Source organism: Pogoniulus pusillus, chromosome 11 (genome assembly GCF_015220805.1).
Source record: "Pogoniulus pusillus isolate bPogPus1 chromosome 11, bPogPus1.pri, whole genome shotgun sequence".
Classification (NCBI taxonomy): domain Eukaryota; kingdom Metazoa; phylum Chordata; class Aves; order Piciformes; family Lybiidae; genus Pogoniulus; species Pogoniulus pusillus.
In genome coordinates this window covers 29,418,208-29,432,148 of record NC_087274.1, presented here as the reverse complement: position 1 = coordinate 29,432,148, position 13,941 = coordinate 29,418,208, and the positions used below count along the sequence as shown (strand labels likewise).

The window sequence follows — 13,941 nt, the reverse complement described above, 5'->3', positions numbered from 1 at the left end:
TAGAAGATCTCCAGGTAACCCTATAAAAAACCCTGTAAACAAAGACTCTGCTGAATCTATTTCTTCTCTGCCTGCATTTATTTTAGCTCTAGATTAACCACACAAAGAAGCTAAATTTATTATAGCTGTCCAGGACTGGTGGTAGTATGAGCTGGTTAAGAAGCATACCCTTGGTTATTGCTAAGCCGCTGTTCTGCTTCAAGCCTCTCCTCATCTGCAGGCCACCCAAGTGGTTTTGCTTGGACAGCCTTGTGTATAAGCCTGTAAAATACACTAATATGGGCTCCCAGTGAAATGAAATCAGGGTAAACAGGGTTCTGCTCTTCGAAGTACGAACAGGGTCAAAAGGTCCAGCACTGGAACAGGCTGCTCCGGGAGATGGTGAAGTCACCATCCCTGGAGGTGTTTAAAAGGAGAGTGGATGTGGTGCCTAAGGCTATGGTCTAGTGATGAAGGATGCTGGGATGAAGGTTGGACTGGATGATCCTGGTGGTCCTTTCCAACCATAGCAATTCACAGTGATGAGATGTTGTGCTGAGGGATTTGGTTTAGTCAAGGACTTGACAGTGTGAAACTAATGATTGGACTCAATGAGCTTGAAGGTCTTTTCCAATCTAAGAAATTCTGTGATCCTCGAGACCTCTACATTTTTTATTGTGAAATGATTCCTCCTGTTCTTGGACCACAGATCCTCGAGACCTCTGTCTTTTTTGTTGTGAAGTGACTCCTCCCATTCTTGAATCAGAGATTCTCGAGACCTCTACATATTTTATTGTGAAGTGATTCCTCCTGTTCTTGGATCTGTTTCTTAACTGAGAAAAAGACACTGTTATGGTTAGCAGGATCACCATTTAATCTGAAAAGCTGCCCATAAGCCTGGGGACAGTTGTGCACTTTGGCTACAACAACCCCATGGAGAGATACAGGCTGGGGTGGGAGTGGCTGGAGAGCAGCCAGACAGAGAGGGATCTGGGGGTACTGATTGATACCTGCCTGAACATGATCCAGCAGTGTGCCCAGGTGGCCAAGAGAGCCAGTGGCATCCTGGCCTGCATCAGGAATGGTGTGGTCAGCAGGAGCAGGGAGGTCATTCTGCCCCTGTACTCTGCACTGGTTAGACCACACCTTGAGTATTGTGTTCAGTTCTGGGCCCCCCAGTTTAGGAGGGACATTGAGATGCTTGAGCGTGTCCAGAGAAGGGTGACGAGGCTGGGGAGAGGCCTTGAGCACAGCCCTATGAGGAGAGGCTGAGGGAGCTGGGATTGGTTAGCCTGGAGAAGAGGAGGCTCAGGGGAGACCTTATTGCTGTCTGCAACTACCTGAAGGGTGGTTGTGGCCAGGAGGAGGTTCCTCTCTTCTCTCAGGTGGCCAGCACCAGAACAAGAGGACACAGCCTCAGGCTGTGCCAGGGGAAATTTAGGCTGGAGGTGAGGAGAAAGTTCTTCACTGAGAGAGTCATTGGACACTGGAATGGGCTGCCCGGGGAGGTGGTGGAGTCGCCGTCCCTGGGGCTGTTCAAGGCAAGGTTGGACGTGGCACTTGGTGCCATGGTCTGGCCTTGAGCTCTGTGGTAAAGGGTTGGACTTGATGATCTGTGAGGTCTCTTCCAACCCTGATGATACTGTGATACTGTAAAATCTGTTAAATAGCTGACCAACATTTTTCAGGTACTGGGATGGAATCCACTGGCATCGTAGAAATAGTGGTGAGCCTTCCAGCAGCCTCATGCCACTCAAGCTGTGGCAGGAATCTGCTAACAAGAGTTTAAGAATTTGAAGGTGGCTTATTATGGCTTTGTTTTTCCTCCTGAATCATTCTCCCTACTTCTGGCATAAGGTATTTTAGTCCTTAAAAGCATTTACCAGTCAGATTGGAAAACAGTGATAACCTGGTTTTCAGAGCTGTGACTCTGATTAAGGCACCAATCCTGCAATGTTAAGAAGATATCTTAGTGTTTGTGGCTGCAGCCCAACACAGCTTGCAACTACTGAACATCATTGGTTTGAAGTGTGTGGAAGTAGCTTCCCAGTTTGGTGCATGCCTCCCCTCAGTGGACTATGGCTAGCAAGCAGTGCAGTGAGCCCACCCCTTGCTCCTGGAAAACTTTACCACTTAAGACAGCTGCTGAGTTACAGTAATGGTTTGTCGGTGCTTTGTCGGTGCTTCCATAGAGCTTGAGGACAAAGCAGGCGGATTTACAGGTAGCTCTACAGGCTTGCATAGGCTGGGGACTGACCTCTCTCAAGGCAGCAAAAGGAGCTGGGGGTCCCAGTGGATGTGAGGTTAACCATGAGCCAACAGTGTGCTCTCGTGGCCAATGCCATTGTGGGGTGTTGTGGTGAATAGTGCTAAAGGGCACAGAATGGGCTTGAGCGTGTCCTGTCTTATTCACCTGCCTGTCTGCACTGCAGCCCGAGGCAGGAAAACAGCACAGAGAGACCCAGGCAGCCTGGGCTGGTTTGATCCGGTCGCCTGAGAGGGGCTTCATAGGCCCACGCCCCTGTCGCGCGCAAGGCCTCTGCGCCCCCGTTTCTGGCAGGCAGCAGCCTGTGGCTCTGCCATGTCTGGGGCTGCCTGGGGATTGCCAGAGGCGATTGGGTGACTGTGTGGGCAGTGAGACCATTGGCCTCGGCCATTGTCCTGTGAATGGGGGTGAGCAGGTGAACAAGGGGCCTGTGTGCTCGCTCCTTCCTCGCTCGCCTGCCCCTCGCCTCAGCCGCCTCAAACCGGCTCAAGCCGCCTCAGGCGCCTCAGTCGCCTCAGTTGCCTCAGCCACCTCAGCCGTCTCAAACCGGCTCAAGCCGCCTCAGCTGCCTCAGGCGCCTCAGCCAGCAGCTGATTCCACACCGCAGCCTGTGTGGGATTCGCCACAGGACTTGTGTTGAATGTTTTGCTGCCTGTGCTGTGGGCCACAGCCATCAGGACCAGTGAGTATCTGAACTCTTATTCACGATGCTAAAAGAGCTTAGTTAACCTCACAGGCGGTGAGGGAAGCTGCCAGGCTCTCTGACAAGGACGTTTCTAAACCCTCCCAAAATCCCATTGCACAGAGACATTCTGTAACACAGTTCTGCTAACCACATCCCAGAGCTTGTGTGGAGAGCTGTAAATAAGTTTGGGGGAATTATTTTGTGTATATTAATGAATTATTTAATAACTTTTACATCGGCCTCATTGCATTTCACCCCAAACTCAGATTTCAACCAGACCCCTTCATAACAGGTGGATTAGAAGGGCTGTGGTTAGTAGGCCAAGAGAGGTTCTCCTGCCCCTCTACACTGTCCCAGTAAGGCCACATCTGGAGTATTGTGTCCAGTTCTGGGTCCCCCAGTTCAAGAAGGACATAGAACTGCTTGAGGAAGTCCAGCACAGAGCCATGAAGATGATGAAAGGAAGAGAATAGCTCCGTTACAAGGAGCCTCGGGGGAGCTGGGGCTCTTTAGCCTGGAAAGGAGGAGCCTGAGGGCTGCCCTGATCAGTGTTTATAAAGATGTAAAGGTGAGTGCCAGAAGCACGGAGCCAGGCTCTTCTCAGTGATGCCCATGGCCAGGACAAGGGGCAAGGGGTGGAAGTTGAGGCATAGAAAGTTCCATGGAAACATGAGGTGAAACTTTATCCCAGTGAGGGTGACAGAACCCTGGAGCAGACTGCCCAGGAGGGTTGTGGAGTCTCCCTGTCTGGAGATGTTAGAAAACAGGATGTGTTCCTGTGTGATTTAGTATAGGTGATCTTGCTCTGCAGGGGGGTTTGGACTGAATGAGCTTTCAAGGTCCCTACCAGCCTCTGCCATTCAGTGATTCTACAATCTTGTGAGTGTGACAATAAGCAGCTGAGTTCAAGAACGAAACATTGGGCTTATCCTGTGGCAGGGTGACTCCCAACATACATTGCTCAAAATCACCTGACCTTTTAAAGTTATGGCTGTGGGAGATGCAAGGATGACCAAAGTCAGCGCTTGCTACATTCAGAATTTAGTCTCCATTTCAGCAGATATGTCAGAAAACAAAGTGTCATCTCTCACTGCCTTTTGATATTTTCTCTTCTGCTTTTTTGTGCACCAAAGATGCACAAAAGGTTGATTTTTCTGGCCCAAGAGGAATCTCAGTTGTTCAGAAAAGCACAATCTGAACCTTTCTCCTTAATAACTGCAGCCAATAGATGCTCTCAGTAGTGAAGTTTCTTTTATTTTCTCCTTAATTGCAAGCACCAGCAGAAAGCCATAGTTAAGACACTGACAAAAGAATAAATAGCTGACCTGGCAGAGTATCTTGAGCTACAGCCAAGAATCTCACCAGTAGATAGCCTGTCCTTTGGAAAATGGCTCTTTTTCTTGGCATAGTAAGTCTTGTGGCAACCTATTTAAAAGATGTTTTTCTCTCTCTCTTTCTTGCCTTATATTAAACCAAGTATTTATTTTTTATAAACCACCCAGTTCCCACAGAGTGCTACGGTACAGTGTGACTCTTTTGAGGATAGAAGCAAATAAGACTGTTTGAGAATTATGGATTGCTTTTGCTTTCATTGATATCAGTGTCCACCCAGGAATATGTGGTGTGAATTTATTAGGTGCAGTGAAATCTGAGTGAGGCTGGTGTGGTAGCTCACTTCTGCACAACACTCTGCCTGTTCCAAAGTGCCATGTACACAGCACCCATGGTCTGGGATTCTGCTCTCGCACGAGCTCCAGCATACAGACACTGCAGCTTAAATGTATCATCAGTACGTTAATTATCTGAGCAATCAAAGTGAATGCCAACAGTTGCTGTTTGCTGGAGCTTTCATCTGGTGGTCTAGAGCAGAGGAAGTGCCAGCTAAATGACAGCTGTTGGGGCCTGATGGTGACCTTTCATTGAAGAAAGGCGGCGGCAGCTGTGCAAGGAACCAGAGGTTCTTCCCCTTCTACATCTTTGGAGTTGCTATGGGAACATGGCTATAAAAACCACTAATATGGACTGGCAGCAAGGGGAAGAAATCTGTTTCAAATGACTTAAATATAAACCACAGCATTCAGCTTACTACAGTAGTCATGGACTAGAGATTTAGGCTTGCTTTATGGTGTCAGACCAGCGAATCCGTGGAGCAGATGGAAGGTGTTTCTTCCTGACTTTTCTCACAGGTTGAAGATGTTTTGTGGATAAAATCTGTCTGTGTATTTTGTTGGCTATTGGTGATTAAGATTAAAAATATGTAGAGTACAGATCTGGGCCTTGAAAGAAAAGAAAGTGGTGCTCATGGGAATGAAAAAGTGACAGACATGAACACAACGTTTGTGATCTTGCATGGAAGAGCAGAGCTCACTTTCTGCTTGAGTTTGTAATCTGAATAATCAGAGTTAAGCACCAACATTCTTAATTAAAAAATAGTCTGTACTCCAAGAGCTTCCTAAATTGAACCTAGAAATCAGATTGGTTCTTCCTGCTGAGCAAGTTGTACACATGCTTGGGGGTTTGTTGTGTTGGGAGGGATTTATGTGACTACTAACTCCATTGCTCATGTGGATCTGGCAATCTTTTCACAAAGTCACCTGGTTTCCTGAAAACTTTGAGTGCTGAAAGCACTCTTGTCAGGAAAATAAAACCCCAGTCTAAAAGCAGAACTGGTTAAGAGATAAACGTGAAATTAAACATTGCTCTCAGATCTGCAGGAGCTTCATTTTTCCTTTCACCAGAATAATGCTGCCCATGGTCTGCTTGCTGTTTCTTGAATCAGTCTGCATATATAAAATGTATTCTTGTTTTCTTTTTTAGGTGATCCTGATCCTGACCAAGTATTATCATAGTGACATGGGAAAAGTGCTGGAGAGCTCTTTGTGGAGGTGAGTTCTCTGCTTTTCCCTGATGTTCTATGAAGAGATCCTTTCCAAACTGCTGCAAGGTGGAGTTAGTAGCCACTTGATGCTTATATAGTAAGATTATCATCAGCAATTTGCGCTTTCTTAAATGCGGTTTCTCCATAGAATAAGATCAAGTTTGAAATGAGTTTTGACAGTAGAGACAAACAGTGATTGAAGGCATCAGGTACCTTCCTGCTGCCACTTTGCCAGATGCCATTCTGTGGCTTTTCTTAGGAATTCTGCATCAGTTACTTAAAAACGTGGAAGTAGCTATAGTGTCGGGATGTGGCTGTTGGGAGTTCTTACTGCTTTGAGTGCTGTGCTGAGGTAAAAACAATCCTGATTTGAAAGTGGCCATGCTTGAATGAAAGACGCCACCAGTGCAAGTTACAGCAGTTTGTGGCAACTGGGAATATGCAGTGATCTAAATACATTTATAAGATGGCTTTTATTTCCTTAGCATGCATGAAATAAGATATCAATATGCTTGTTGCCTCTGTGCTCATCTGCACGCTCTGGTGTGTGTCAGCACAAAACCAGGGCTGTGGTAGGCCTGTGTCACACTGATTATCTTCTTGTGTTAATTTTGTTTTGCCAAGTGGGCTTTTCTGTGCTCTAATTTTCTGTATATGGGTATAATTTTCCACCACAATTCCCCCCCCCCCCCCTCCCCCCCCCCCCAGATTCAATGATGTAGACTTCAAAAGTGAAAGTTTTTCACTGTTACCAATAAATATAACATTGCTTCAGTGTCTGCTCTGGTAAATTTGGTGGTTTTCTGTAGCAGGAGAAATACTCTGCAAATACTCTGCTGGGGCATCTAAATAGTTGTTATAAATGGCAGATTTATTTGAGGAGCCCAGAAGGTTAAGGTCTAGAAACAAATGGGTTATCTAATACCTTGTGGCTCAGTACTTGTGGACTTCATGCTGTTCCAAGAGGTTTCATGAAGATTTAAACCCTTATCAGCACGTGTAAAGAGATTTACAGAGACAGACCAAGAAAAGGAGCAGGCAAGGGCATAGGAAATGAGAAAGGTCTATGACCAGGACATGCTGTACACCAGACTTGTTACTTGTTTTGAAGAAGCTGCATTGTTTGAACCTTGTGGTTAAACCTAAAGCTCCTCCAGAGGAGGATTAGGCTGGATGTTAGGAAGAGGTTCTTCACAGAAGGAGTGATTTGCTGTTGGAATGAGCTGGCCAGGGAGGTGGTGGAGTCACTCTTCCTTGGAATGTTAAAGAAGACTGAATGTGGAACTTGGTGCCATGGTTTAGTTGATTAGATGGTGTCAGGTAATAAGTTGGACTTGATGATCAGCAACAGAACAAGGGGACATAGTGTCAAGTTGTGACAGGGGAGGTATAGGCTTGATATTAGGAGGAAGTTCTTCCCAGAGAGAGGGATTGGCATTGGAATGGGCTGCCCAGGGAGGTAGTGGAGTCGCTGTCCCTGGAGGTGTTCAAGCAAAGCCTGGCTGAGGCACTTAGTGCCATGGTCTAGTTGACTGGCTAGGGCTGGGTGCTAAGTTGGACTGGATGATCTTGGAGGTCTCTTCCAACCTGGTTGATTCTATGATCTCAAAGGTCTTTTTCAACCTGGTTAGTTCTGTGATTCTGTGAATTCTCATAGTCTTAAGTGTATCTTTGGAATACATTGTTGTCATACTGGTCTAGCACAGTCTGGTTAGGGACAGTGGTCTATGCAGCACAAGTTAAAAAGAAACTTCAAGTCATAAAAATGGGAGTGTTCAGGAAAGAAAGGTGATACGGAGACTGCTTGTTGGCTTGAGATTGGCCTTTTTTAGGCCTGTGATAGCTCGTTAACTTGCAAGATGCAAAATTAATACCACATTTGTGTTCTTTTTAAATTTTTGTCCAACAAGTTGTGCAGAGAAGACAACCAAATGGCAATTTGGATGCTCCCATAACTGCGTAAGCAGCCAGCTCTTTTCTGTTCTATGCCCCTGGCCTGCACAACATGTGCAGTGTGTTTCCAGTTTTGCTATCCATGCTTCAGTGTAATCTGCCACACAAGTCTTCTGAACTTGCTCCTCAAAATAAACTTTCTGCTCATTCAAAATAAACATGAAACAGGCTCCAGATAATGTTGCTTTCTTTTGAGAACATAAATGCTTTGAACAAGGTCATTCAGACCTTGCTGACAGCTGGTGTGAAAAAAGAAGTGGTGTGAACTGCATTCAAATAGAACTGATGCTGGCTTGCATCAGAGGGCAACAGGCCCTTTTGCTTACAAGTGCACAAAATGCTCTGATGGTTTGTAAAGCTAGGATGGAAAAAGCAAACAAAAGTTCTTAAGATTAGCCCTTGGGCCAAGGATTTTAGCAAATCCACTCCTAGATATGTTCTGCTCAGCTCTTTCCTCCACGTCCCCTCACCGTGGTGTAAAAGCAGCACACGGAGTTGTCAGCCTGAGCAAGTTACAAAATGCCTGGCTCTGGAAAAGCACAACTGACACCAGCTTGTGAAAAAGCATCCCACAGTGCCTCACTCTGCAGCTCATTATTTGTACTAAAGCAAACAAAAATAAATAGAGAATGAAGCTGTCTGTGCAGTCAGAGAGCTCCTGTGTTTTCCTCTGTGTAAAAATGGTGGAGTGCAAATTGGTGAGGCTCTGTGTTTGCTGATGGAGCCCATGTGTTGTGCTCAGGTTGGCAGCCTGCCTACAAGGCACTGCCTAGACATTTTTAAACTGTTTTTTTGTTTGATTCTATTTTGAATTCGTCTCATTTGCATTGCATCAGAACAAGATCACAGTATAACGAGTGTGAAAAGTGGTGTCAAGTTATTTATTAGTGGATAAAAGTCATTGATCTTTGTGAGGTTTCTGTGCTCTCAGGGGAGTGGATGCTTAGGGTTATTTCCTGAATCATAGAATCAACCAGGTTGGAAGAGACCTCCAAGATCATCCAGTCCAACCTATCCCCCAGCCCTATCCAAGGAGCTAGATCATGGCACTAAGTACCTCATCCAGGCTTTTCTTGCACACCTCCAGGGACAGCAACTCCATCACCTCCCTGGGCAGCCCATTCCAATGCCAATCACTCTCCCTGGGAAGAACTTTGTCCTAACATTCAGCCTATGTGTCCAATGTTTTTCTCCTTCCCATCTTTCCTGGCTAGAATAATAATAGACACTTTGTGTTCTCTAAGACTCTAAGCAAAAAATAAACTTTTATAATCTGATCAAACCCCACCGGGTTCTTAATGTTGTTAATCCCCCATGTTTATCTTGCTAGGTGCTTTATATTATCCTAGCTTGGCATCTATCAGTTCTTTTGTTCCTTGAAACTACATGTCTCTTTTCTTCCTCTAAATCACATCTCCTCTTCATCACTCTTTTTCTCCTAACACTTAAAAGAATTATTTTTTTATCTTCCTTGCTTAGTGGAACAGGGAGTGAGAAGGGAAGGATGACTCAGAGGTCCAAGGGTGCTTATTTTTTTCTTAGTGACCTTGGAGTTGCAGTCAGACTTTGAAGAGTAATGCAAATGGTGGGGGAAAGCACCAATCAGTTGCATGTCTGGCAGGGGGGAGGTCATTGCTTCATGAGAAGAAGACAGATTGGTTTTGGAAGTAGATCCAGGTGATGAATTTCTCTGCCTCTGCAGAGCACTGTTAATTCTTGTAGGTAATTTATGCCTGTCCACACAAGTCAGGTTACAAGACTGGGAGACCTAACTTTTAATTACCTTGGATTATTTTCATTGTTGAATAAACAGGAAAAATGATGCCAGGTAATGAAAGTCTTGACAACTTTTCACTAGTAGCAGCCATGTGTGCTTACTCTGAAGAGGTGGAGGTCTGGATCTTGGTGGAAGCATGTTAAAAAACACCAGGGTGTGCTCCCTGGTCTGCTATTTCTAATACTTTCCTAATTTGCTTATTAATTGTTAAGGTTGGGGTAAACTGTTCGGTTGTTTGACTCCAAATTCTGTGGACCTGAGGTAACATTGATTGACTCTTGTATAAGTTAAAATGACCTATGGAGAAGGAACAGGGGATTGCTTTCAGCTTTGCTTTTGGTTTCTAAACTGCAGTATGTATGGGAATTGCAGTAGGTTATCCTGTTTGCCTTATTAGCATGATGAAAAAACATACTGTGACTAAAACTTAACATTCAGGTACTAAAATCATCTTTACAAGCAGAGCATATATTGAAGATAACTTTGCTTCCTACTGTCCACTCACATCTTCATCCTGCACATTTACAGTAGGAAGGACCTGAACCAAACAGACCATTTAAGAGATTAGATAATAGGGCAGATATTTTCATATGCTCTATGGACCAGTTGGTGTGTAAATATATAGCTGCATGTATTTTACTGCCTCAGATGCCTGCTAGCCTATAGATGTATGAACTTGACTACTGCAATCACATATTTAAACTTGGAATTGGCAGTCACTAAGAAATTCATGCTAATATTTATCTGTACACCTGAATTACTTAATTCCAATAATATCTCTTGGATATTATTGTTCTCTTTTGTACATGGGAGATGGTAAATGACTGTTGAAGGTTATACAGCCACTCAGCATTGTGTGGCCAAGGAACTGGCTTCCAGCCTTGTGCTTAGACTGACTCAAGTCCTGTTTCTGTTATTCCTCTTCTTAGCTTGATCTAAACAATGAATAATAAATGCTGCTTCTGATTGCTAATAAAGTTTTGATTGCATATTATCAAGCTGTAATAATATAGTGGTGCTAAAGTGAGTAGCTGTGTAATTGCCATTGTTCCCAGTGGCATCTCCATGTTGTTATTGCTTCACTCCAGCAAAACAAATGCCGCTGTACACTCTTAACTGTGCAGTTAACTCCTCTTAGCATTGAATGTTGAACTTTAGATAGGCTGTTTTTGGGGAGGTTGTGATGTTCTGCCCCATGTTGTCAATGATGTACTGGTAAATGAGGAATCAGACTTCCCTATCTGCTTAAACATGATTGGATATCCTATCTGAACTTACTGGGACTCCTTACTCCAAATGCCACTTGAGGAGGGAGCAAATTTGCAGTGCTCTCTAAGGAGGAGGTGAATCCATGCCAGTGGCTGGATAGCTGGATGGGAAAGCAGTTGAGTGAGCCAGGAAAATTCTGTCTTTGGTGGCACAACTCTTCCTATCTGCACCCACAAAAAAGCCACATATTCAGGGCAAGACCTGTTTAAACAAGCTTAGCAGCAGCAGCAGTAGCAATCAATGCACAGTAAGCACATGGTGCTTTGGGCATTTACACAAAGGTGCAAACCTATACCAGCATTAAAATTCAGTCTCCAAAGAGCAGGATACTCCTTTAAGTTAGATGCAATGAACAACATACTGCTCAGGAAAGTAAAATTTCCAGACCCCTTGTGACTCAGAGAATGTGAGAAAATTAATATGGGCATTTCTTTCCAAATTCTTTGACTTGGAGGTGAAACTCATTTCATCTATTTCCTGAAATTAATTCAAAAAGCAAAACAACAAAAAGAAAAAAATCCAATATAGAGTCTGGTGCCCCAGTGAAATGCTTGCTTGGTGTGAAGTGCTGCTTAGTAAGTGAGCAACTGTATTCTGCAGCAACTTGTGCTTCCAGATGGTCTTATATTGTGGTTCTGCCTTGAAAACTGACTTTGTAGTAATAGCCCCAAGGGATGGAGTTATTGAGTCTGTGATTTCCATAACAAATTTGCTCTCTTTACAAGTAAAAGTGAAAAAAAAAAAAAAAGAGAGAGAGAGAAATGGCTTTCTAATTATTAGACCAGTGAACTCAGCTTGAGATCTCATGTCTAGCTGTGCTTCCTCTGGCAAATGCATCATCCTGAGTAACACAGGTTCTGCAGTCAAAACATTCTGCCCTCAGTTAGACCTGTGCAGCTCTTCTGTCCTCTTGGTGTACCCTTCTTTACACCTGTTCTGCTGTGAAAAGGTTTGGGGCAGGACTGTTTAAAAAGTCCTACAATTAAATTTTTATTTCTCTTACTGAACAACAGATTTTTTTTTATGCTCTCTTTGATCATGTTTCCATATTCACCTAATAGCATTGCAAAGACTTTCATTATCTTCGCAGCAATTTCTGTCTGGCTAATGCTCCACAGTACATCATTATCAGCTGAATTGTGCAGGAAAGTCTCTGGTTTAATTTTATTTTGGACATTTAAAAACAGCTGGAAAGCCATGGTTAGAAAGTGAATGTAGTGGGTTTCAGCCTATCAGCAGTGTTTTGTTGTGGGTGTCAGGTAAGAACAAATACAGAAAAGACAAAGGAAATGAAAGGGACAAGCCTTGATAAAGCTTGGAATGTGCAAGGGATGGAAGACATGATTCCTGATGTTTTAATAGACAGTGGTATTGATTTAGGGACATAAAGGGTGCTGATGTTGCAGTGTGCTCTAATGACATGATCCACCATAGTCTTCCTCGACTGTAGCCAGGTGGAGGTTGGTCTCTTCTGCCAGGCAAGCAGCAACAGAAGAAGGGGACACAGTCTCAAGTTGTGCCAGGGGAGGTCTAGGCTGGATGTCAGGAGGAAGTTGTTGTCAGAGAGAGTGATTTGCATTGGAATGGGCTGCCCAGGGAGGTGGTGGAGTCACCATGCCTGAAGTTGTTGAAGCAAAGCCTGTCTGAGGCACTTAGTGCCATGGTCTAGTTGATTGGCTAGGGCTGGATGCTAGGTTGGACTGGATGATCTTGGAGGTCTCTTCCAACCTGCTTGATTCTGTGCTTCCCTGAGACCAATACCCTGACAATAACCTTGCTGTTACCTTGGTGCTGCAATTATCCTGTCACATGTTTTGGCTGTAGCTTTTGGCCATTTGATGAACTTTGGTCGTGGGTATTTGGAACCATTCTCTAAGTCATAACATATAGATGTCTCTGAAGGAGATGTCTTTTAAATTGCTCTTCAAAGGCAGGGGACTTAGCTTAAGGAGGTCCTTGTATGTATCAGTTACCATAATACCATTTTTAAAAGTATTTTTATATCTACTATATATAAGGGTCTGAACTGAAAAAAAAAATAAATCCCACAAGCAAGTAAAAGCTCCCAAAATAGTCAATCCACAACTGTTTACTGAGTATCTGTTGCTCACAGATGAGAGCACTGTGTTGTAACTACTCATCCAAGTCTTCAGCAACTTGAAGTGGTGATGATGGTTGCAAATGTTTACATTTTTCCACACTAGTTTGTGAATACACAAAGAATATACAACAGATGGAGGGAAGATCCAGTTGGAAAGCTGTGATTTATATAGTTAGGAAAAGGCTTTCGCTTGCTGTGCACTTGTGCTTATTGGAGCTGGTTGCAGCATGGCTGCTGAGAAGGTTAATAGATCTTGGGGCCTGGGAATTCTGCTGCTTTACACATTTCTTTGGTTTTGTGGCCTTTAAAAAAACTATTTTCTTAGTTTCTCTCTCTGGAAAAGGAATTAAATAATTGTGAGCTATAACTCATAATAAGTAAGCTAATTTATTAAGCAAGAAGATCAATTTGTTAAAACAAATTTAATAATCCTGGCCTGTTGTTTGAGTAACGTGAACCCAAGACACAGAATTCCAGCTTGCTTCAGCTGGCACTGGTGTCATAAACTTATTTTTCTTTTCCCAGCAGGACTTTGCACAGGTTCTTGTTTTAGGTATGTTCCTTTTGGCTGGGGCTGATGGTAATAGAACAAGCAATATTACTTGGTAGCAGTAGGAAGTTCTGGAAAGCCACTTGGCTGGCATTTCCTCACACCTGTCAGGATATCTTACTGCATGAGCCTCCCTACAAGACATGATCACCTTTCTTGCTAGCCTCAGCAGACAGATGTAAGGTGGGAAGCAGAGAAACAATGTCCTTCTATGCATTAGTCATGTAGGGGGTTGTAGTTTGGAGCACACTTTGCTTTTGCCCTCCCTTCCAGCAACAAAGAAGGAATTGTTGCTGCTTGCCAGCCACTTCTGTACCATCAAACCAAGAACTGCAATCTCAGAGTTTTTCTTGTGGCGTGATTCCTGTGTACTAAATTCATACAAAAACAGTCGAGCCATCAGTTTTTAGCTAATCAGAAGGACTTTGCTGCACTGTCATCCATTAACTCCCCCTGTCAGCAGGCCAGCGCAGCAGGGGGGGT

At 44.0% G+C, this 13,941-nt stretch overlaps 1 protein-coding gene across 6 annotated transcripts in view; it reads left to right on the top strand.

Annotated features, from left to right (window-relative positions):
- Nucleotides 1–13,941, top strand: part of SORCS2 (sortilin related VPS10 domain containing receptor 2) — a 671,789-nt gene that overhangs the window by 240,200 nt on the left and 417,648 nt on the right. For all 6 annotated transcript variants that reach the window (XM_064151649.1, XM_064151651.1, XM_064151646.1 and 3 more), the window contains exon 2: nucleotides 5,748–5,815. In XM_064151649.1, the coding sequence (XP_064007719.1) occupies nucleotides 5,748–5,815 (68 nt within the window). The remainder of the gene's footprint in view (nucleotides 1–5,747; nucleotides 5,816–13,941) is intronic.